At 43.8% G+C, this 25423-nt stretch overlaps 1 protein-coding gene across 2 annotated transcripts in view; it reads left to right on the top strand.

Moving 5' to 3' along the window:
- The window catches only part of pld1a (phospholipase D1a), a 30236-nt gene that overhangs the window by 1431 nt on the left and 3382 nt on the right, over positions 1 to 25423 (top strand). For both annotated transcript variants that reach the window (XM_062396976.1, XM_062396975.1), the window contains exons 2-24: positions 9784 to 9996; positions 10797 to 10966; positions 11245 to 11387; positions 11838 to 11949; positions 12269 to 12334; positions 13358 to 13416; positions 13599 to 13691; positions 14736 to 14888; positions 15499 to 15648; positions 16776 to 16859; positions 19088 to 19169; positions 20147 to 20257; positions 20341 to 20526; positions 20765 to 20978; positions 21394 to 21522; positions 21768 to 21886; positions 22227 to 22340; positions 23534 to 23644; positions 23930 to 24018; positions 24115 to 24228; positions 24339 to 24388; positions 24497 to 24631; positions 25081 to 25234. In XM_062396976.1, the coding sequence (XP_062252960.1) occupies positions 9816 to 9996; positions 10797 to 10966; positions 11245 to 11387; positions 11838 to 11949; positions 12269 to 12334; positions 13358 to 13416; positions 13599 to 13691; positions 14736 to 14888; positions 15499 to 15648; positions 16776 to 16859; positions 19088 to 19169; positions 20147 to 20257; positions 20341 to 20526; positions 20765 to 20978; positions 21394 to 21522; positions 21768 to 21886; positions 22227 to 22340; positions 23534 to 23644; positions 23930 to 24018; positions 24115 to 24228; positions 24339 to 24388; positions 24497 to 24631; positions 25081 to 25234 (2819 nt within the window). In that variant the 5' untranslated portion in view covers positions 9784 to 9815. The remainder of the gene's footprint in view (positions 1 to 9783; positions 9997 to 10796; positions 10967 to 11244; positions 11388 to 11837; positions 11950 to 12268; positions 12335 to 13357; positions 13417 to 13598; positions 13692 to 14735; positions 14889 to 15498; positions 15649 to 16775; positions 16860 to 19087; positions 19170 to 20146; positions 20258 to 20340; positions 20527 to 20764; positions 20979 to 21393; positions 21523 to 21767; positions 21887 to 22226; positions 22341 to 23533; positions 23645 to 23929; positions 24019 to 24114; positions 24229 to 24338; positions 24389 to 24496; positions 24632 to 25080; positions 25235 to 25423) is intronic.

Genomic DNA, 25423 nt, shown 5'->3' with positions numbered 1-25423 from the left:
TTGCGTCCATAGTATGTGTATGTGTCTGCTGGGGGGCGTTATCTGCCTCTGTGTGTCTGACAATCCTCAGTTGTGGATCATGTGTTGCTTATTCTCATGCTACTGTTCTGTGTCTGTGTGTGTGTGTGTGTGTGTGTGCTGTGTGTGTGCTGGGTGTGTGTGTGCTCGGTGTGTGTGACGCTCCTCAGTTATGGGGTTGTCAAGTAGGATCATGTGTTGCTTATTCTCATGCACTGTTCTGTGTATTTGCATTGGAACAGACATGGAGATGTGTGTGTGTCTGTTGTGTTGATGCACAGAGCAAATATGTATCCAACATGACAGCAGGTTTATCTTTGTGTCTGATCATGGCAGCAGCACACAAGTGTCCTGGCTCTCCACCTTCAACTGTGTAGGTTTCCATAATGAAAACACTGCAACAAGTGTTGTCTGTCACTGCACATGTGTAAGAGAGAGAGAGAGAGAGAGAGAGAGAGAGAGAGAGAGAGAGAGAGAGAGAGAGAGAGAGAGAGAGACAGAGAGAGAGAGAGTGCAGACCTGTCCCCCTCCCTCCTCCTCCTCACACCCTGTTGTGAAAGCTGCAGCTGGAATGCCATGGGAGATATATTGCCCCCCCTTCCTTCTCCACCTCTCCCTCCCTCTCTTCTTCTTCTTCTTCTTCTTTTTCATCTTCTTCTTCGTCTTCTGTTTTCTTTGCAACTGATACACACCATCCTGACCTCTAGCATGGGGCAATCTTCCTCTTGCTCATGTCAACGATCTCAATTCTTCTCTGTTGAGCTATTGCTGTTATTCCTGCCTCAGGCTCCAAGTATGTGTCTGTGTGTGTCTGTGTGTGTCTGTGTGTCTGTCCCTGTGTGTGTGTGTGGTTACACTTCATCGACCCGTTCCATGTGGTGCCATCCTGTGTGTGTTGATTGTCAATGAATGATTGACATGCATCACACACACATTAACTTTTTTTTTTTAAAGGTCAAGAGATAAAGTTATGTAACAGGATTTTAAAGTTTATCTCAGAGTTCATCCTCTTTCTCGGGGAGGGGGGGAAGTATTTGAAGTATTTTTACTGCCGCACATTTGTGTCTGTGTCGGCTCTCGGCCCCTGTGGGGAATTGTGGGTAATTTGAACATTATGTTTCTGGATTGCACAGTAGCAAACTGGTAGTGCAGCTTTTCTTGCACCGTACTCAGAGCCGGCCCTAGACTTTATGGGGCCCTAAGCAGTATTTCATTTAGTGGGGGACCCCCACCGCCTTGGTGCCACAACTACTACATATCATTGTCAAAGCTTGATCGTTCACACACTGTAAATCTAACACACACATTGTAAATTGTGTTAGTTGTAGCTGTGTTGCTGGAACCAATGCCCTGCCTATATGCTTTTATAGTGTCGACCCTAAATTACAAAAACTACTTTTATTACCTTAAATGTTACTAGTACTCACACTCTCCCCACACAGTCATAACAAACATAACAGTAGATTAAATATAAATAGCCGTGTTTAATTTAGAACCATTAGCTATGCCTGAAGAAAGTGCTTTGCTTGTTACAGCTCTAATGAATCCAGAATGACGTAAACACTGCGTTCAGTGAACTGGTGGAGACGTTTGAAAACTGTGGCAGATGTGAGGAGGAGTCAGGTTTATGTGTTAAAACCAACGTTCTTCATTTAATCCACCACTCTGCCTACGACTCTAAATAATAATAATAATCATGGTGTAACCCAGGGATATATTCTGCAGTTTACCCAGTTACAGAAAATTTTAACCCTGATCGCAGAGCGCAGGCAAAGACGTATAACACACTGACTGAGCCGTTATAGAGAGCATAGAGGTCCGGCTCTGACCGACCACTGCATCATGAAACTGTACCGAGCTGATATTTTAAAGGTTTCAAATCCTCAGCTCTTGATGCTCTCTCAGTGATCCCTCTATAAATAAGAGGTTTATGTCTAATTGTTGTGCAGCAGACGCTCTAAGTGTTTTAGCTGCAGCTGCTGTGGTGAAGACACATGGAAGAGAGCTACTGCCTTGACTTAAGAATACAGAGGAGGTCGACTCCATCACATGCAAAAAGTAGAAATGACATATTTGCAGGAAAACTATTTCTTGTCCATGTATCAAAGCTTCCTCCATTTTGAATCCTAGGAGCTGATCCACTTAATTTCCTGAGCCACAAACTCTCAGTTATTTACATCCAGGACATTTAGGTGACTTTATTTGCTAACTTCAAAGACCATCATTATCATCATAATAATCATCATCATCATGAAGGCAATCAAGAAGGAAAACCCAGTATCCCTCCAATCAGGAACAGTGATGACTTAATGTGCTTCTTTTTTCATAAAATTGTAATAATTTGAACAAAACTTCATCCTCTCCTGCCCTCAATTGCTATTTTGGGGGGGGGGGGGGGGGGGGTTAGGGACAGATGACGTCAAACCTTTTTGAGCCCTATGACACAAATTTGGATTTATGATTATGGCCATACAAATTCAATTTCAGTGATCGATTGATTTGATTTGTTTGAGATATTACATATAAATATTCAACAGCCCATCTTCTCTGTGCGTAATCTCCTTGTGTTTCTAGATAAACAACAGAAAAACAGTTTTAAACTTTTTTAAAAAGTAGTTCTAGCTCCACCTCTCCGCAGGCTGGATGAAATGGTGCTGACCTAATGGAAAGACCTGCAGCTGGTGATTGGTTTGTATTGCTTTTGCCATCACAATGGAAAAAACAAACCACTCTCGTTGCATTGGAGAGGCAGAAGAAATCTCAGGAACCTAACTGCCACCGTGGCCTCCCAGTGCTTGAGGCTCTCATTTGAATGAATGGACTGTTTGGGTGAGACTCTCTGCCCGGCTCCTGTAATTATGGTGAGTCAGCGTCGCATGCACACGAGTCATGGTTTGGTAATTTCCAGGCTCAAACTTGGCTGCCTGGATCGGGCCGAGTCAGGCTTGGATGAATGAGAGAGAAACAGAGAAAGAGAGAGAGAGAGAAGCAGTTCCCTCGCTCCGTCAGTACAATGATTCCTTGTGTCACTGCCAGCAGAATGCCACTGGATGATGACGATGGCTGCTCCCTCTCTCTCTCTTCCCCCCCCCTCCATCCATGGTGTGAAGGATTACATAATAGGCAGCTTTAGTGTGGGCAGAGAAAGAGAGGTGTCACAGACCTCTCTCAGTGCTACTCCTCCCTCCATCCTCTCTCCCTCCTTTCTCTCTCCTCGCCTCGTACCATCTGCGCCACGGAGAACTCGGCACCACTCGGTGTTTGCGTTGTCTTTGCGATGTTGTGCCGACGCGTGTGCACATCAGCCAAGAGGGAGGGTCAGAGAACAACGAGTCCACGAGTTCTTTAAAACCATAAAAGGGGCTTCACTGTGTAAAATGTCGAGGTCGTTGTCGCACAACCATAAATAGACGATGCATCTCGCAAGTTGTGTTCATCTTGACACTCAACGGTTTAATCAGTGACTCTACGGTTGTTGACATAGATGGTCTGTCCGCCTCCAGTGTTCTCTGAGGGGTTGACACTCCTCACACAGGAATAGTAAAGATGTCCTCTTGTTTCACGTGGTTCTCACCTGGTTTCAGCCCTTTTCTTTGACTGCCTAACTTCTTTCTTGTGGCTTAGATATTTACTGTTATGTGTTTTTATGACTTTACACATCTAGTCATTACATCCACCGAGGATGTTGTGCTGTCATCTCTGTGTGTGTTTGTTTTTAATCAAGATTACACAAAGTGGTATAGGTTCGGGAAGCACCCATTCATTTTAGATGTAGATTCAGGAATTTATATTTCACTTTCTAAAACATTGCGAGAAAGAGCTTTTTCTTTTCTTTTTTTACATTTTCACCAGTTTCCAGGGATTAATTCATAAAATCTTGATTTGCATTTAGGGAGATATTAAAATAATAATTTGACCGTCCTGGAAATATAAACATTCTCCGTGCAGCTCTGCAGGGACTCTGTTTCCCTGCAGTCTTTATGGATTTGATTAAGAGGTCATTTGTGGGTTCAACTCAGCTCCAGCAGCCACAGCATGGAGGGATCCCGTCTGACAGAGAGAAATAACTTCTCACTTCTTTCCCAGACTTGATCCGAGTCCTCACAATTCACTTCCTACCTTTGCGTGACATATTTTTGTGCAATACAATTTTGGATTAAAGGAAAGAGTTACTGGAGTTGTGGCTGCAAGACACTCAACTACCAAGCTAAACTTCCTTTTTGGACAGCAGCAGCTACACAGCAGAGGCAGCACATGGTCGCAGGGACCTTGTCTTCCTTTCCATGTGTCTCTTATGGGTCCTTCCAGTGCAGCAGAAACAAAGACTAACCAGAGAATCTGCTGTGAAAAACAGGCCGACCAGTTTGTTGTCTCTTATTTCCCAAACCACAGAGCGAAGTGTTGTGTTTTATATTTCATCTCAGGAGGCTGGGTGAAACCAAATAAGGGACGATAACTACAACACAACTACTTTTGTTGCCTGAACAAAAACCAGCGCGCCTGGCCCAGGACATCTTCCTGGTTCCTTCGGTCTCAGCGGGACTTGACCGGCTGTGACAGATGAATAACTCCATTGTGTGGTGTTGGATAAGTTCCACAGTTTTTATGGGTGTTCATCCACAATCAATACTGTGTAACCAGGAGTAAATATTAAACTTCAAACATCAATAATCATACTCATAATAAAGTTTCTACATTTATAATTGGTGACTTGTTAATAAATCAATAAGTTGAAAGGTATGTAGGACAACCTTTAAAACACCATCAAATCTAAACAGACCAACTCTAAGCTTTCAAATCAATGCTAAAGAGCTAAAGAGCGATAAACAGGAAGTAACAGGTTTTCACACTCTACTTTCACATTGGAATGTTTGTTTGAATGTGATTTGATTGGCCGGTACTTCAGTTTGCCGGATTAAAAACTGAGCTCTGCCGTATAACCGCAGTGGAACCACAATGCAGTTCAGAAACGCATGTCTCCCCATGAAAGTGAGTGAGCAGAGTTTTGTGTGCGCCGCATTACGTGTGACACCAGCGTAACCCTAACCCAGATATGTTTAGTAGTAAATCAAGTTTTTTTTTACTTACATGTGAAGTTAAAGGAATAGTTTTGCTAACATAATATACTTTAATAGACTTATAAATACCAAAGACAAGTCTGTCCGTTCAATATGGAGCCACAACACACGATTGTTGTTTTACACTTTAGTATAAGACAAGACATAAAATGTTAATGAGGGATCTGTAAAGTTGCTTAGAGGGTGGATTTTATTAAAGCAGATTCCGGTCTTTATGCAAAGCTAAGATAATTGCCTCCCGGCTGTGGCTTCATCTTTAGCATGCAGCCAGAAAATGATGTCAACGCTCCCTCGGCAACAAAGAATATAGAAATGTTTTCACTTTTTCCAAAACACTGGAAGTCTTTGTGCTCAACCAACAATCTGCAGCATCAGCATCTTTAAATAGAAAGACAAGGGATTAGTATTAGTTGTCTTATTTAATGCTCCATTAGAAATTGGCATTTTTTAAACAAATGTAACGTTTTCGTTTTTTATTAAGTTAAAAACAAACATGTTTTGCTGAGGTTGCTCTGAGGCACTTGACCCAATCCAAACACTCCAGTGAGTGAACCCATCTGACATTACAGACAGAATTGAAAACAAGGTTATTGTCCCTGGAGGCAAATTCTAATGCAAAATAAACAAAGTTATTAGGATATTTCAGGGAAGTAGAAGTTCATAATAAGATAAGAGAAGTGGGGAAATCTCCAACGTTACAGCAGCAAGAACGCAGTCAGGAATTAACATCTGGAAAGTATTAAGAAGCAGAATGCAGTACTTATAAGTGGATATAAAAATGTGAAGTACAACTAACGTACAAAGGGTAAACAGATTATATATACTGTGAACATGTAGACAATCAGGGTTATTAGATATAAAGCATCTATGCATAATCCCATTAAATACATCAAGACCTTATTAGAAGTTGGGCTGAAGCTTTCTCTCTCTTGGGACACTCTCTGTTCCCCAAATCTAATTTGGTCGCTGCATGGAAGATGTAGCAATATGTTTTTAACAGATATAGGGACCGTGGCAGGAGACTACATTTCCCATGTGTCACATGCAGAACAGGAATGGCCAGTTTCCACTTGGCTTTTATTATGCCATCTTTTTCTTTTCTCCCCGCCTGCCAAACTCCACCAAACCTCCACAGTTCTTCTCCCACTCAATCCATATCTTCCTCAGGATTTCACGGCTTATTGATTCTAAACCAAATCACATTTTAAGAGGGATGGAGGCACACGAAGGAGGAGGCGGACGCTCCTTCGGCTGCTTCTCTTGATATTTCTTTATACGCAGCTCGCTGGCAACAGGACAGGAAGCAGGAAGTATTCCATGTTGACTGGAGTGCAGAGATAACTCCTCCAAACTCCCAGGGACCGTCACGTATTCTTGTCCTCTCTCCGCTCAGTCCACTCGGGCTGCAGGGACGGAGTTGGTGCACGTGTGCGACATCCGAGTCTACACATGCAGAAATCCAGCTTCCTCTGCAGTCAACCCCTCACTGTGGGTCAGGCCTGTCGGGGGTCATGGGTATTCTTAGAGCAGGGAGATAACTGCTCTGTCATAAATACTTCTCCTGGAGTTTGCACGCACTTTGCACAAAAGTTCAGCCATTGTGATTCGCAGAATTTTAAGATTTAATGCATCTTGGGTCTCCAAACTTTATTTTGGAAAAAGGGACATTTTTAGTTTAATTTTTCATTCTGTGGCTGCTTTTGCTTCTCTATTTATTAATTTTTCATGTAGGTGATGTAAAAACTTGCCACACAACTGTGTAATGCAGCATTCAGCCTCCACGCTTCAACATTTAAGTTTTCCTGCAGTGGTTCATCGAAGGAGAAAAGTCCACATAGAGAAATTCAGACATGTCACCGTTTGAAGCTGTGTGAAAAAGCTCTTCTCCCACACTGTTATCCGTCTGGTGAAGAATGTGATGGAGCAAAGTGAAAGTTAGGAAACTCTGACTGGGAACTTGAAAAAAAAGTGTTCAGGAATTTCCTGTGAGAGAGAACTGCACAATAACAGAATTTCAAGTGTTAAGGGCAGATTGAAAACACACTGAACAATCCCCTTGAATTGTGTGTTGTTGCAGAATCTTTAGTTTCTGACATGATTAACAGCCACGGCCCGTGGTTCATACTCTGCATTTTCTTTGATAGAAACTAACAATGATTGTTTAAAGCCCCGAGCGTGAGTAAAACAGGCCCCAATTAGAAAAAATGAATGAATGAGAAGACTTCCCGGGGACAAGAGGAAACAGAGAGACACGCTGTCCCTTCAGGCAACAAGGCGACTGCTGGTGACTCCTCTGACTGAGCGAGCGTGTTGGATCTTGTTCAGCTGAGTGGGAATGTCTGGTGTCGAGCTGCTGATGTAGATCGGCTCGTGTGGTATTTACTCGTCACGAACCACTTGTAGCTCCAAACAGAAGAGTAGGCAGCGAGCTTGTGTATTCTTCATACACTTTACTGTATAATCTAAAAGTTACAACAAAACATTATCACACTGTGTTCACACGTTATGATTTAAATCTACATGTAAATTTGTTCATTTCTTATTCTCTTTCTAACTATTATCTGCTTTGTTGTGATGCAGTGACACTATTCTATTCTAACCTGTGTGAGTCTCTGTGTTTGATTTGTGTTGCCTTCACTGACGGTACAGAAACAATTGATTTGTGTTCACACGTTGCTCCGGCTCCAAACTGCCTCCGAGAAAACAGTCTGGAAATCTGATGAATCACCAAAAACCTCGTCCTTTAGTGCTGTTCACCTCAAAGCAACAAGAAAACACGCTGTTCCCCCCTGTAACATTTTATAGAACATTATTACTGGACTCCTCATACCGCCTTTGATTGCTTGGTTCTAATCATAGATCATTTCTAGTATAAGGATGGGCTGCGTGGGGGCGGGGCGCTGGTGAGTTGTCTAGAATGAATGGGGGCCTGTGGAGCTGTGGCCTCAGTATGTGACATTGATTGGGTAAGATATCTGGTCACCATTCACTTCAATTGTAGTGGATTTGGCTCGATGCTGTTTTACCCCCTGACACTTCCCCCACTCCTCCATCGGCATAGTATTGAGTATAGATGAGTGAATTTTTTGGGGGTGAACTACCCCTTTAAAATACAGCGGAGAGGAAAAAGTAGTGAAAGTAAAAGTCCAGATGACAGAGTGCAGAGAAGGGATCCACGGTGATGTATGGCAATAAGAGATAAACTTTCAATAACACTTATAAAATCTCCTGTCAGAGTGTTTATCTGCTGCAGCAGCTGCTCTGTCTCTTCTTTCCTGTCTCCTCCCGAGTCTCCTCTTCTTGTCTTGACTCAGAGGGACGTTTGTTTCATGACTCATGTTTCATGCTCTTTCCTTTTTCTTTTTACACTGTGACTAGTGAAGGTTGGACACCATGAAATGCAGATTACTAACACTGGTCCACACCCTGTTATATCCCCTGATATACAGGTTTTTGAGATCGTTATTTATTTATACAAAGACACACGTTCTCAGAGGTATGTTTTGGTGAGAATGAAGTGAAACTAAAGCAGACTACACATAGTTTGTGTGAACTGGTGCTTTGTTAGTGCAGCATGACTACACAGCTGGAGGTGGACAGATTAAAGTCATACAAGGAAATATGGCTGATTCTCTGCATACACCTCTAATGTTGCTTCATCCCCAACTTCCACTTCCATGGAAACGACTCCCAAACACTGTGCTCAGAAACTATGAAGTCGTTCTTAAGAGAAATGAAGAGGATTAACTGTCTCTAGACTCATGATTACATATCTGATTGAAGAACAGGACTGTTTTAGTCAACTTTGACTGTTTTTAATAATGACTAACACGTAATTTATTATGAAATTAAATCCCAGAGTAACTTACCACACCTCACCAGTGGGTTGGAGGGTAGATGATGACGAGGAAGCACAAAATGAAGGAAGCCCACACTTGGGATTAAACCACCGAAGACTTTACTTACTGAGAGTTTCGCCAAGCCACAGTTTCAGGTGCTGCCCGTGTTTGTCTGTCTTTCCAAATGTCAAAGTGAGCGCCTCAAGCACAAGGGGAAACAAATCAGGAAATCATTCACTCAGTGGTTATAGGTCTCTGACCTTCTGACTGTCTGACTCTGACCTTTATCAAATCAATCCCAGAACAAACAATATTCTAACTGAGAAACCAAGGTTGTGTTTTAAAAATTCCATATATTCTTCCATTAGCTTTTCTGTTAGTGATCTTGGGGATTAGTATTTCAGTGTGACTTGTTTCAGCATTAACCCTGAGCTGAAACTCTGGTCTCAAACCTTACTGAGACATTTCATTTCATTTTTTGCATTTGTGTGTGAAAAGTAGTAGCTATTCAGCTGTGATAAGGAAAAAGGGGGCTGCATGCTGGAACAGTTTGCTTCATGGGGTTTTCTACAGGTACACTGTATTTTGGAAGCCTTGTCATTCTAGTGCTCAGGTGTCCTAAAGTCTTGCCTCATTTGAAATGTGTCCTCACGTCTGTGTATCATATTAAGAGTCTGAATACCTGTGGTTCTACGTGACTCTGATTATAGAGCATCCAGCTCTTGTGGAACCGGTCGTGATAGGATCAGTAGTCAGTGTAGTAGGTTCACTGGAAGGTTAAAAGTCAACTGAGTTTATATTTATCACGTAGATGAGTTATTCAAAAGGATCTCCTCTCTATCCTCTAGGCGCGCCCTGCTCTGGGGGCTAACTGCTAAGCATGCTGGGCAAGGACCAGCAAACGACCAGCAGCCTCAACCTGGTAAAATCGGAAGTGTCTGACACCGCGGCGGCCGCAGACGCACACGACGGCATCAATATGGCGGAACTCGTGGAAAGCTTGGACACCAGAGAGCTGGATATGGGGGAAGGAGAGGACATCGACTATGATGGAAACTTAGGTATGTTTGTCTGTGTGTTTGTTATTGTGTCTGTGACCTAGGTTCTGTTGTCAGTGATTATTTTAATCGCAGTAAGTGCTAATAACACCTGGGAAACCATTTATAACAGAGCAAAGCAGTTATTTGCATGGAAAGCCTCTAATTTGGTAAGAGGAGATTCAATTTAGAGGACACCTGACATGTCTGAGTATGAAACAGGTTTGTCATTCGTGAAGAGGATGTGTGTGGCAATAAAGCCCCAGAGATGTGTCTGTCATCTTAGGGTTGTTCCCAGGGTCTTTAAGGAGGAGACAAGGCAGAGGAAAGCTGCTGCCATTATCCACAGGGGCTGCATGTTCAAACGCAAATGTCCGAGTCGGTTGCTTTCTGTGTTTCCTGAGTAAAAAGACTAGATAATGTCCGAGTGAGTCAATGTGAGAATCCAGCAGGAACACAAATCAGGATGAAAAGGTGCCATCACATAGAAGAACATAGACAAAGACGTCACCCTGTAGAGACGAGGTGATTGGCGAGCTTTTGGTAATTTAAAGTTTATTCCCTCACGTTCTCATTCTATCTCAACAGGAATCGAACTGTGCTTGAGTACAAGGGTGGATTTATTTCCTTTACGCAATTTTGAATCTCACAAACGTTACTGGAGAATAAACAGAAGCATTTGCCCTCACGCTGCAATCTAGAAAAGCACAGAGATCTGCAGCAGCAGCCTCCTCTCATCCTCAGCAGCCTGAGCTACTCCCACGTGCTCAAACCAGAGAAACCACACTAAGCAGCCACCTCTCCTCCTCCTTCCTCCCTCCCAGGGGACTGTCGTATCCCGTTTGCAGCAGTGTACGCCACGGTGAGCTTCAAGGAGCCCAGCGCCAGGGTGTACCTGCCCACCGTGCCCCTCATCGCCCGGATCCTGGAGGTGGAGAGATCCACGGCGGCTCAGGACCGCTTCAACCTGTCGCACCAGAGGAGCGTCAACAAGGTGCTGCTGCTGTCCTGTCTTTCAAAGCTAGAAATGCTTCTCCTGCCTTATTCTGAGTTGTTTTTATTATGGGAACTAGGACACTTTCATATTAACTACGTGTCAAATGCTCAGCACAGTTTAATATGCTTGATTTGTGTCACATCTTAAGCGACTAAAAACATTCTAACGCAGCATTTAACCCGACCATTTTTATTCTAAGTCACTTTCCCGCAAAACATGCACACACTAACTCACTGCTCGCCATCGCCCCCTGCCTGTTGTGTGTCCGTGTGTAGTCGCTGCCAGCCGTGTTTAAGATTGAGCTGAAGCACGGCGAGTTCACCTGGGTGGTGAAGAGGAAGGAGAAGCATTTCATGGATCTGCACAGGGAGATGAGGAAGTACAAGACCTTCATGAGGATACCGCTGCCGTCGCGCAGGTTGGCGCCTCCACACACACACGCACAGATCGACCTTCCCACGTGAACACGCACACGTGCACACACAGAGAGATGCACACGGCTTGTTGCACTGACTTACATTCTTTTGCTGAAGAGCTGTGCTAAATTCGAGCTAAAGAAAAACAGTCTTGATCTGGAATTGAACATTTAAGCCTCGGCTTCTTCTTCCCTAATGGGAGATGAGTGACTTGGTAAAAGATTTTTCACACACACACAAACACACACACACTCAGGTGCATAGACATACTGAATACTGATTAGCATTTTAAAAAGCACAGTGTTCCAGTTACATAATTTAGACAGAAAGACAAAAACTGCTTAAGAAGCTGAGCCTGGAAGGTGATTAGTTTAACGTTTGGCTTCTTTGCTCTGGCAAAGGTGTTGGACTAAATAAACCTACTTTACATCTTAAACTTATCTCTGCCTCAGCCACACAGTGAGGAGGAAGACGGTGAGGAAGAGCGAGGTGAGGGAGATGCCCTCCCTGCCGAGGGGCGGGGTGGACGATCTGGTGCGAGACGAGCAGGTCTCCAGCAGGAGGGTACGGTCCCAGCGCCTTCAGCCACTTGTGTTGTCTTAAAGGGATAGTTCACCCCAAAATGAAAATCCCCTGATTATCTATAAGTCCATAAAATGAGTGAACTATCCCTTTAATGCAAGGAGCTCTCCAGGTCACTTGTTGCCATTGAAATGAACTCCTTGTATATCTATTCAGGAGAGTTTGTATGTGTGCGTGTGTGTGTGCGTGTGTGTGTGTGCTTGCCTGTCAGTTTTTACATGCATGGACTTTGTCATTAAAATACTCACAGTGGCCCAAACCGAGTGTGTGTGTGTGTGTGTTTGCGTGTGTGTCCCTACAGAAACAATTAGAAGACTATTTGAACAAGCTGCTGAGGATGGCCATGTACCGCAAACATCACCATACTGTGAGTAATCCTACTAAACATAAACACAACCTAATCATCAAGGTCAAGGTTAAACGCGTTAAGGTTTTATTTAAGGCTTCAATAGTTATGAGATTAAATGTTTTCTACTTTAAACATGGAGAAAGGAACTTTAACAGAAAATCATATTCATGGTGGGATCTATGCTTTTCTCTGTTTCCCTCTGCACGATGTGGTGGAGCCTTGAGTGTTGACCCAGCAAGTCGTGTGTTTACCCATCGCACTGAGTCTGCTTGATGTTAACACACTGAGAGATGTTTATCATTACTACATGTTGAATCAACCCTTGAGCGCAGGTTTGATGCCCTGGGTGAAAACAGATCTGCAAAAAACCACAAGATGAAGTGTCTTATTTGCTTTCTAGAGAAATACATAAAAAACTGTAGTAATTTTTTCTTTTAAACACTTGCAGGACGATACTTACTGTTTGTATTCTTTGCCGAGCTCATTTTTATTCTGTATAACTTCATCAAAAACACCAGGAGCGTTTAAAGAGACGTTGGTGGCCCCAGGCGAAAGGGAACTAGGGGCCCTACACCATCCTCCACTGCACTTAGCTGATCATAGTATTTAAAGGGATACTCACAAAATTACTGTTGCTGTGGACTAACATATTCAGCCGTTCTTAAGGGGGGCCCCCCATCTCAGGACAGGGCCCCGGGCACCTTCCTGCTCTCTAGCAACGCCCCTGAACACGTCCACGTAGTAAACACATGTAAGCTTTAGTGTCCTAAATGTTATCTTCATTTAATCTGACTTTGGAATGAACATCAAAATAGATCATCATCATTACTTTAACTGCCTCATTGTCCCCGTCGTGTGCTGATTAAATAATATTGTGCATCATTAAAACTTAATATCCAAGCTGAGATGATTTCTGTTGAGTCATGTTTGTTCCAGGTGGATGCGTGAGCGCAGCAGTCTGCTCACCGCCTCGTGTGTTGATTCGTCCACGTGAGAGTCAGTGTGTGAAGCCTCTTGTTGTCTCTCCCTCTCTTTCCTCAGATGGAGTTCATTGACATCAGCCAGCTGTCTTTCATTCATGACCTGGGACCCAAAGGACTGTGAGCATTTTCTCCTCCAGTTCTCTTCAGTCAGGACGACATTTGCTAAATCACAATAGATCGAAGCACTCGAGCTGAAATCTAGAGAAATCGGGATGAAAATCTCGCGGCAGCCTCCTGAGACACTTTCTCTAAATGTGTTAATTGAGATATTTGACTATTTTCTGTTCCATGTCCTCCAGGGAAGGGATGATCTATAAGCGCTCAGGCGGGCATCGGATCCCTGGCATGAATTGCTGTGGTCACAGCCAAGCCTGCTACCGCTGGTCCAAACGGTCTGTGGTTACTTCTTTCTCTCCATCTATCTTTGTTCTTGTCTAAGTACAGATGTGAACGCACTCAGATCTGATAGCCTGCGGATCAAAGCCAGACCACATTCGGAGGTTGACTGTTTACTCAGCTGACGTCCTCCGACCCGCCACAGTTTATATATGAACTGAATTTATTTTTATTATAGGTTAATTCCATGTGTGTAAAGGGCCTTATATTCAACCTCCTCTTATTTTAGTTCGCACATACACACAAACCCACTATGATCAAATTGCCCCTTAAACCTTGAAAGCCTCCGGAGGGATGAACAAAGGATTTTGAGTTTAATTGAAGCTTTAATTTGAGCTTCATGTAATCATGCAAATAGACGACAATGGAAGTTCTGTGGCTCTGAATCACAACTCTTTCAATACAAAGAATTGTGTTATTTTAACCACCGCACTTGTCAAGAATGTAGGTGTGATGGATGTTGTGCACAAAAGCAATAAATCGTTCCGGGCTCAGATTTCTGGCAGGAACCTGTCAGGGTGTAGGTGTGAGAACACAGCGACCATTCATTGTACATTCAAACATATTATAAATACTCTAAGAATCATGTTGTAATAAGTGTTTTGTCATGTTGCGTCATGTGACTTTGTGTTCTTGTGTGTTGTGTGCTCACGAGCACCTTCAGCCCATGTGTGTGTGTGCACACGCTCTTCTCTCTTCCTCTGTTCTTCTCACTTTCTCTTTATCAGAGCCAAATTATTATGTGAGCAGTTGTTATTTTCTAAAGACAACACACACACACACACACACACACACACACACAGACACACACACACACACACACACACACACACACAAAGATCCCACATGTTTGAAACGCTCGGCCCATCCACCTACATCCCCATGATAGTTTTCTTCCTACACTGTTCCTTTAAACAAGAAAAGTAAGAAACAGTGCGAGATCCGGAGAACGCCACGGAAAAAACAAATCAGCAATCCTGATGCATAAACTCTTCATGATATTTATGACAACTATGTGTGTCTGTGTGTGTGTTGTGCAGCTGGCTGGTGGTGAAGGACTCGTGTTTGTTGTACATGAAGCCAGACTCGGGGGCCATCTCCTTCGTCCTGCTGCTGGATAAAGAGTTCAGCATCAAGATGGACTCCAAAGAGACAGAGACCAAACATGGAGTCCGGGTTGACAGTCTCTCCAGGTCATAAGTCTTTGTGTGTGTGTCTGTGTGTGTATGTGTGGATTGTGATGCTTATGCTACCTAAACATAAACTTTAAAAGGAAAATCTACAATTACTTTCCTACAACCTCCAACAACAGCCTTAAACCGGTTGTTCCTATTTGTGTGATTTACTCTTGGTCGAAGATCATTATCTATATTAATAGAGATGGAGAAAATAAACTGAGGCTGCTTCTTCTTCAGGTTTCTTGAATCTCACCTTCTAGTGAAGAACATGCCTCAACTTCTCCCTGTTGGATTTTTCCAGAAAAGTAACAACAACAGAGAGAAAACATATATCCTCACACATCACTGGAGAATCACTTATTCATAGATCAACCCGGTCCAGGGAGAAACTCCTTCCTCCTGATCACCACATATTCTTCTGAGTATAGATCCAGAAGCTGCTATTTAAACCTAAATACACACTTTTGAATAAGAAGACAAAAATTCCTGCTTTGAGAAATATCAGATCAGAATAAAGTGATTGTTTTCACGTGTAGCATTGTGTGTGTGTGTGTGTGTGTGAGAGAGCACTGGTATGTCTATGTTTATTTCACTGCGTATGTCTCCGTGCACACCCTCCCTGCAGGACGCTGGTGTTCAAGTGCAGCAGCTACAGACACGCCCGCTGGTGGGGTCAGAGCATCGAGAGCTTCGTGAGGAATCACGGGAAGGCCTTCCTGCGGGATCACCGCTTCGGATCCTTCGCCCAGGAAGAGGAGAACATCCCTGCCAAATGGTAACCACAGCCTCACGACTGGTGGAGCTGGTTCGTGATGAGAAAACACGTAACGACGCAATCCCACAAGAAAGCCGCACACTGGGGGGGAGAAAAATATAAAATACTAAAATACAGATTTTCAACTCGTTTTATTTTTATCTGCATTCCCGTGTTAGTCGTTCCCTGGCAACTATGGAAATGTAGCATAGAGCTCTGAGCAGTCGACTCTCTGTTGCCTGTTTTGCCAGGTTTCAGGTCTTTTTTGCGTTTCTCTCCCCCTCAGCTGGCAGATTCTGCGATATTGAGTCATCTGTGTGATAATGTCATCACGCCGTCTTTGCACTCGGCACAGAGCGCGATGTAAAACCTGTGCTGTGGAACATGTGAGCTGATGGAAAAAGCCGGTTGTGTGTAAACAACAGTTATGTCACGATGTTATTGGACGTTAACCTGCATGAAGCCTGAGAGAGTCAGCAGCCTGAGCAGAAACGTTTCCTTTCGTTACCCCTTCTGTGGTTTTGTGATATTTTCTGAGGTATAATCTACGAGCAGAGAGTGAGCTCTGAAATAGCAGAAGCAGTTAACTGTATATTGTCCGAAGTGAAACACTGTACAGGCTCGTTTATGAGATTTTTCTTTTTTCAGTTTGAGAGCAGGACTCATTGATTACACACGTTCAGATGTTCTTTCACTCAAAAACCCTGCGCTCACACTCAAATTGGCCCTGCTTGTACTTTGATTTGCCCTGCATGTGCTCAAACTGTTCTCTCACTCAGAGAGCCCCCTCTCAAAGAAGTAAAGGTCACACCCACAACAAGGGCAGGGCAAGTTATAGGTCAACGTTACACCTGGCTTTCTATTGGATGGTGAATTTCACAGACTTATTGCACAAGAGAGTCCAAGACCGTGAGTGTGAGGATAGAAACCGAAGTTGGTGCTAAGGAAATCGGTCAAGCCATAAAATATCAAATTATCAGAGTTTGAGCGCAAGCAGAGCAAATCCAAGCACAAGCTGTGAGAGTGCAAGCGCAGGGTTTGTGCCCTGCTCTCAAACAGAAAGACCCGGCTGTGGAATAAATATAGAAACTAAACCCCCTATATGTGTTTCCCAAGTGACCCTGGCTCATTGTTACGTTTCATTGCAGGTACGTGAATGGGAAGACGTACATGGAGGACGTGGCCGACGCTATGGAGGAGGCTAAAGAGGAGATCTTCATCACTGACTGGTGGTGAGTTTCTGTGTGTGTCCTGTGTTGTGTGTGCACATGCATGGTGTCGAGGGTTTCTTGTGGAGCGTCACTTGTGTTTGCTGTCGGCACCGAGGCGTGAGAACACAGACGAGAGAGAAAAAGAGAAAACAACGTCTCAGTGCGGCGCCGACTTCTTTCAAGGAGGAAAGAATGTGTCATGAAGTTCAAACTTTCTTTGAGATGGCTGACGTGTTTGCTCTTTGGTGATTCTCCCTTTACTGTATATTTCTGATTGACTATTTGGGATATAACCTTTCTCAATAAAACACACACAAAGACAGTTTTACTTTTACCTCCACCACAGGGGTTATGTTTTACTTTTGTCCGTCTGTCTGTTAGTTTGTAGGATTACGGAATAAACTACTTGACAGAGTAAAACAAAACTTTGTGGAAGGATGTGAAACAGGTCAGGAAAGAAACCATTCGATTTTTGGTTCAGATCCTGATCAGGGGAAAGATCCAAGATTCAATTTGAAGTGTTGCATATTTCAAACTTTTCCTTGATTTTCTTGAAATTCCTGCTTCTGGTCCTTTTAGGGGACTGATCTTTGTGAGGGTTAATGTGATAAATGTAAACTAGCTCCACTTGTAGTTGGAATAATAAGAAGCTACTGGCTAGATCGCTTCTAACGTCCCCCCTGTGTGCGTGCACGTGTGTCCGTGTGCATGTTCGAGACAAACAAACAGAAAAGGGGCCTTCAAATAAACTGCTTCATCGACAAAGACATGTCGAACACCTCCACTGAGAAACCTTTGAGTCAGAGATAGCAGCCAAGCACATCAGGCCCGACCGGGGACCTGCACGGTACAAACATACGAACATGGATCATATGTTTGATAAAGCAGACGTGTGTCACTGCCCCGGTGGTTCAAGGCGCTTCCGGCTTATGTCTGTCTCACTAGTGAGAGAGTGAGATGTATGATATGACACTATATATAGTAGCTCTGTATGCAGGTGGGAATGAGTGAGTGTCACTTGTAGTGTTAAGTGCTTTGAGTGGTCTTTAAAAGCTCTATATAAATGCAGTAAATTCAGTATATAAATGCAGTAAATTCACTGTTTACCATGTAATCACGTTGTTCACAGTTCAGTTATGGAACCTTTATTAAATTTCACTTCCACTTTTCTGTTTTCTCCTGTTTCCCATCTCTCTGCTGTCAATACATACTGAAAATATCTGCTCTACACACACACTTTTATGTACTTTGCACGTTTATTTTATTTTACAATATATATATATATATATCCAGATAATGCTGTAAGAATAGTATCCTGGAACAGATACACATGAAGTAACACAGTTATATTTGGCTCATCATCAGACTTTACTCCAAAGAACAAGCCGATGAATCCACACTGACGCCCAGTGTTGTGTAACACACGCTGCTGCACATTACATTATGTATTACCCACAAGTCCTGGCTCTCTGCAAGGCTCTGCGCTGGACCCGGCTCTAATTACAGCCTCATCCCCACACACACACACACACACACACTGAGAATAGAAACACAGTGACAGAAAGACACAGCCTCCGTATCTGTTTACGCTCGCACCACATCTCCTTTGTCTCGCTCTGTCTCTGCTGATCTGCCCGTTGTCTAACGCCGAGGAGTCATGTTTATCTGAGAGATTAATATGTGACCCCTCACATGACCTGAAGTGTGAGATGAAAAACAACGAAAAATCCAAATGTTCTCGTGTTAAATCTTGTGAAGTCGATGGTAACCGTCAACCGAAATATTGTTTTGTACATCTTATATAATATCAACTCCTTCACATAGTAAACTAACTTTTTCCTTGCATGTATTCGATATAAAACATATTTTAACTTGTATTTTAGTTTTCTTATCAGAAATAAACCCTGTACTTGGCTCCACTAACACACAGACATCGTCGCCATTGTAATTTCAAATGTTTGGCGTGGCTGAAATCCCTCAGTTCCAAAGCAGTAATCGCTTGGCTCAAGGTCTTAACCAATGAGGTGTCAGCTCGTGTAATGTGAGCCAATGGCACTGCAGACATGTGGGCTCAGGATGCCAATGTGAGCGACTCATGACATTATATCATTATGTCATGTCAGTCACCAGAAAGCGTAGAAAACTTGATGGTAGCCATGAATGTATTTTGTTATGTTTGAAGTAATGAGTCATTTCTCTCAGTGCGTTCACCTCCAGCTTTCCTTGTGTCTGTCGCTCTCTCTGCTCAGGCTGAGTCCAGAGATCTTCCTGAAGAGACCTGTGGTGGAGGGCAACAGGTGGAGACTGGACTGTATCCTCAAACGCAAAGCAGTGAGTGGTCCAAGATTTCACCTGCCAACGCTGTGGAGGGGGATTAACTCCTCGTGTGCTCTCAAGACTTCTCAGGACTCCTCCATTACTTTCATGTGCTTTAGGCTAGCAGTTCATTACTGAACATCAGTTGTGCGGGAAGTACTTATTTTACAAAAGAACAAGTAAACGGACAAAAATGCACTCACGCAAAAGTAAAAATACCACGTTAGCTTTTCTAGTTATGTTAAAGTAAGTCAGTACTTGCTTTTAAATATAGTCTAATCTTACCTGCCCACTCTGATTGGATAAATGGACTGATTCCCTTCTTGTTGTGTAACATAACAAGAAGGGAAAACACAACAAAGGGACGTGTAACACAACGATATGATAAATCATAGTGAATTAGAGATTTTTTTCGATGTATGTAGTAAAGTAAGGGTTGAAAGTACCACAAAAAAAATCTTCTTAAGTAAAGTACAAATACATGTAAAATTTACTTTAAATGCTATATCAATGTTATTGTGCTGTTACATCCCACCACTGCTGGACATTTGTGTACTTTGTCTACACATTGTTAATGTACTGTTACACTTGTTGAGATACTTAATACTTTGTCTACATGGATGACTACTTGTTGCTTTGCAATTTGCCATTACTATTTCACACATAACATCTTTCAGTTCTCATAATGATAGATTAAAAGGATTAGCTGCCAAAAGTATATAAAGTAGTTGGCATTAGATTAGATTAGAATTAGGTCAAAACCACATGCAACTTTCAAATTCTGCTCTCAGTGCATGTCTGAAAATATAATGTGTCACTAATGGTGGCAATTGCGCCATAGTCCATTTTTTTGTTGCTAGTATCTCTACTTTATTAAGTAAAGGGATCGTTTCTACAATGTGGTTATTAATACTTTTACTTTGGTAAATCATATTACTTCCGCTAGTGTATGAGTGTTAATAAATAATAATATGTGAATATCCTGCCAACAGCAACAGGGAGTGCGCATCTTTGTGATGTTGTACAAGGAGGTGGAGGTCGCTCTGGGCATCAACTCAGGCTACAGCAAGAGGACGCTCCTGCACCTGCACCCCAACATCAAGGTGTGTGTGGCTGAAGGTTCTCTTGTGCCGTGTCCACGAGTTTATTTTGTCTTAATATGTAAAAACAAGTGTGTTGTGTCCAGGTGATGCGTCATCCCGACCACGTCTCCTCCTCCGTCTACCTGTGGGCGCATCACGAGAAGATCATCGTCGTTGACCAATCGGTGGCCTTCGTGGGCGGGATCGACCTGGCGTACGGCCGCTGGGACGACAGGGAGCACCGGCTGACCGACGTGGGCAGTGTGACGCGTTCAGTCGCTCTGGAGCAGGTCAGACACACAAATACACACAACACGGTAGAAAACTGCCTGTGCACTCCACACAAAAGATTTGAATATGGAAATGGAGAAATCTGTTCCATTCTACACCACTGATCTTTGATCATTAAGCCTTAATCCAAGTTTAATTTACTCCTAAGGGAATAAATTCTGAATTGTGACTTTAACCTGTCCTCATTAACTTATAAACCTGCACTATGTAATCTATAACTATTCTCCATGACCTCAGGCTGGAGCCGCCAACACGTCCTCCAGTAAGGGCGTGTCCTCTGTGGACGGCGTCTCGGAGCGCAACGGTCAAGGGACTCCGCCCGGCGACCAGGTGGAATTACCAAAGCTGAAGGGGATTGGTCGCAACAGGCGGGTTCGCTTCAGTCTGTACAAGCACCTGCAGAAACACACCCTGCAGCACGCGGACAGTGTGAGCAGTGTGGACAGCGCGGGTAGGTTCACATGAAAGAGGAAAGAGTGGGGAAGAAGCAGAGAGAGAGAGAGAGTGAGTGAGTGAGTGTTGAAAAAAAACTTTAAGCTCCTCATGTTTTGGCAAAAACACCCTCTGCTACCTCCGCTTCCATGTTGTTGTGTTGGTGTGGGTGAGAAGGGATGAATCAGAGGAACATTGTAAAGATCCTCAGAATAAAAGCACTATTTACTCTGACTGCTGCTCTTTTACCACAATGTTTTCATTGTGTGTGTGTGTGTGTGTGTGTGTGTGTGTGTGTGTGTGTGTGTGTGTGTGTGTGTGTGTGTGTGTGTGTGTGTGTGTGTGTGTGTGTGTGTGTGTGTGTGTGTGTGTGTGTGTGTGTGTGTGTGTGTGTGTGTGTGTGTGTGTGTGTGTGTGTGTGTGCGTGTGTGTAGGGAGTGGTTCAGTGCAAAGCCTGAAGACCGGTGTTGGAGAACTACAAGGCAACACTCGCTTCTGGCATGGAAAAGACTACTGCAACTTCGTCTACAAGGATTGGATCCAGCTGGAGAAACCTTTTGATGGTCTGAAACAGCCCCACACACACACACACACTCACACACACAAAGACACACACTTCATTATGTAGGTCTTACTCTGAAAAGCTCCCACTCTTGCCAGGTTTAAACTCTTTTCTGTTCACATTCCTGGAAAATCTCGAGTGGATCCGAGCAGCATAGGAAAAGTTTGATCTTTTTCTCCTTCTCTTCTCTTATTTCAACCCTTTCCACCTCATTTCTTTTCCTTCCCCCTCCTCCTCTCTGCGCAGACTTCATCGACCGATACACCCAACCCAGAATGCCTTGGCACGACATCGCCTCGGTGGTTCATGGCAGAGCCGCCCGGGACGCGGCCAGACACTTCATTCAGCGCTGGAACTTCACAAAGGCACTTGAACACACACAGACACACACACACTATGCATCTCAGTCATCACACACAGGGATAAAGAGCAGGATTTAAAGCTGGACTTGTTATTGTTCTTTTTACAATTTTGACAATATGGCACTTCCAGGGTTGTAATTACAGGAAACAAGAGGAAACCGATGTGAAATTTAAGGGAAACACTGAACGGGCTACATCACTGCACATGTTTGGCTTGATCGGTGGAAAGAGAGACTCACTCTCTTGTTTTCCATTGCACCAACTTCCCTCCCTGCTTTTCCACTTCTTTTCCAGTGCCTCTAAATTTACCTTCTGTGTGCTGAACATCTCGTTCCTCCTACAGATCATGAAGCCAAAGTATCGCTCTCTGTCTTATCCGTTCCTACTTCCCAAGTCGCACACCAGTGCCAACGAGCTCAGATACCAAGTTCCTGACTGCACCAATGCCAAAGTACAAGTAAGCGGACACGCCAAGTACACGCTCGCACCCACACAATAAAAGAAACATGCCGGGTTTTGGTCCTTTTTAAATTACACAAAATGACAAACTGGGACCTAAAAGCCGACCGTGGACCGAACCCCTGAAAAAAACCACTGGTAGAAAATTACAGAGAAAAAGACGAGAGCTCCCATAAACTCCCACTTTCCCACTCCGGCTGCTGCATCCCAGTCTGCAGGCGCCACTGGAGCGAGATAAGAGAGAGCGAGCGATGAAGGCCTCTCCTCGGGCCAGAAACTTACATAACTCCCAACGATTGTCTCTCGCCATTGACTTTTAAGGTTTCTTAGCCGAGAGGAACTGACCCTGGGGTAAGATGCTTGACTAAAATAAGAAGGGAATGCAGATCCCTTCAGGCAGGAGGCCATCTTGTTTTTCGCTTCAGGAGACAATGATAGTTTTCTTTTCCTCCGGGTCACAAGATTTGCGTTTTTGATTTGAACAACTTATCTTTTCCTTTAAAACTACACCTGAAGAAACTCAATATCTTTGAGTATGTGATATATGATTTATAACCTTCTAGATAATATATATAATCTCTAAGGAAAGATTCTTCATGTGAATCAACAGAATCTTTTTCTGATTCTAGTTGGACCAATCACATTTGAGCTGGCTTGAGAGAAATGGAAATTAATCCATGTTCAGATTGGATTTTATCTGCTTTCATACGGAGGTAGCTGGTGATAGAGCTTAGACAAAATGTGGTGTGGACCTTAAAAACCTCCAAAAGGTATGACTGTTAGTGTTTTGTTTGGAGATTCGTGAAATCAAGGAAACTAGTTGGACTTAAAGCAGTGTACAGCGAACGTAAGATTCTGTAAAGTCTTATTTTATCCAATCTTTATACCAGAAGTTGCTAAATATTGCCTGTTGCAGACAGAGGCTCATTCTGCTCCGAAGGTGCATGACACATAGAAGCAACGACTTTCCAAGAAAAAACTGTTTAGAGTAAATTCAAATGCATCTCAGTAGTAATCAGGCTTTTCACCTGAAGCTCAGAAAACTCTCCTTGGCTGGATACGTTGAGCTGCAGCTGCCACTGGGTCCTGATCACCACACTCCTCATCTACTTCTCACTCTGTCTCCAATAGATGCAACATTCCATCTGTTTTAATAACATGCTCCGATCCTCCTGTGTCTGTGTGCACCAGGTGTTGCGTTCAGCAACAGACTGGTCGGCGGGAATAAAGTACCACGAGGAGTCGATCCACAATGCCTACATCCAGGTCATCGCCAAGAGCAAACACTACATCTACATCGAGGTAAAGCAGCTGAGGCCAGGATGAGACACCACCGGACATTAAGAGGCTTTTCAGTTTAAGTGTTTATCATTTGTTTCTGTCTGATGGGACAGAGTGGTTTCCCCTTTGGTTCATTTGGCAGCACTACTGAAAACACTGATGATGGTCTATAAGCTGCTTCCTGCTGATAATACCTTTGGTGTCTGAGTTTCTTTTCACTGTGGAATAGAAACAACTTCATTGTTCATTCATCACTCTGAGACAGAATCACTGTGCTTGTAGACTTAACCTTTCTTCTCCCTTCAGAACCAGTTCTTCATCAGCTGCGCCGACAACAGAATGGTGTACAACAAGATCGGAGACGCCATCATCGAGAGGATCATCAGGGCACACAAGTACCTACCCCCCCCCCCCCTTTTAAACCTGTGTTTGTTTACCTGTGAGGACGCTGCGTCACACAACAGCTCTTGAACGTGTGTGTCTTATCTCAGGGAGGGGAAGAAGTACCGCGTGTACGTGGTCACGCCGCTGCTGCCCGGGTTCGAGGGGGACATCACCACGGGAGGAGGCAGCGCCCTGCAGGCTGTCATGCACTTCAACTACAGGTGAAGCCACGTGCACTTTACAGAGGGCGAAGGGAGATGAGACCAGATGAGTGGAAGTGTCATTAGAAGCCTGGTGCAGTTGAAGAGTTTAATAAACTGTCTCTCCTCAGAACGATGATCAGAGGAGAGTACTCCATCATATCGCAGCTGAAGAAGGAGAGTGAGTACAGGAACTCATTATGACAATAACCTTTCCACACATGATGATGGGGGGGGGGGGTTAGATTTGGAGGTGTAATAATGTCCTCCTGATGTCCTCCTGTCCCAGTGGACGACCAGTGGATGAACTACATCTCCTTCGCGGGGCTGCGGACTCACGCTGAGCTGGAGGGACGCCTGGTCACGGAGCTGATCTACGTCCACAGCAAGATGCTCATCGCAGACGACAACACAGTCATCATCGGTTCGTCCGTCTCTCGTCTGTGGTGTCACCTTCCTCTTTTCTTTTCTCACGCTGTTTGCACCAGGGATTATTTCAGGCAACTTAACAGGCGGACACTTGACACCAGCGAAATGTGATGGAGCCAAAGATCTGTCTCTTTCTCTCTTTCTGGCGCCATGTGTGCGACTGAAGAACGACTTTATTACATGTAGCAAAGAGAGCGGTATGTAGCTCGGCTACGCCACCTGCTGGCTAATAAGGTGCAGCTCATTCTTATTTAATTGTCAACAAGAGGCTTTTGTTTATATGCCACATATATGCAGAAGATCTGATTTGTGTGTGTGTTGTTTAATCCCTTGAAGCCGCATATTTCCATTATTTAGTAAAATCATAAAATTATTGTTATCCACAGCATGATAAAGAAATGACACAAACAGCTGTTGAGACTCACACATTTGTGTTTGTTTCAGGTTCTGCCAACATCAACGACAGGAGCATGCTGGGTAAACGGGACAGTGAGGTGGCGGTGATTATCGAGGACTCTGAAAAGGTGGCGTCTGTGATGGACGGACAGGAGTATGAAGCTGGACCCTACGCACTCCAGCTGCGCCTGGAATGCTTTAGGTGTGTGTGTGTGTGTGTGTGTGTGTGTGTGTGTGTGTGTGTGTGTGTGTGTTTGTGTGTGTGTGTGTGTGTGTGTGTGTGTGTGTGTGTGTGTGTGTGTGTGTGTGTGTGTGTGTGTGTGTGTGTGTGTGTGTGTGTGTGTGTGTGTGTGTGTGTGTGTGTGTGTGTGTGTGTGTTTTAAACAGAAAA

The sequence above is a fragment of the Platichthys flesus genome, chromosome 10 (assembly GCF_949316205.1).
Source record: "Platichthys flesus chromosome 10, fPlaFle2.1, whole genome shotgun sequence".
Taxonomy (NCBI): Eukaryota; Metazoa; Chordata; class Actinopteri; order Pleuronectiformes; family Pleuronectidae; genus Platichthys; species Platichthys flesus.
The sequence above is the reverse complement of the archived record's forward strand: the minus strand, read 5'-3'. Positions and strand labels throughout refer to the sequence as shown.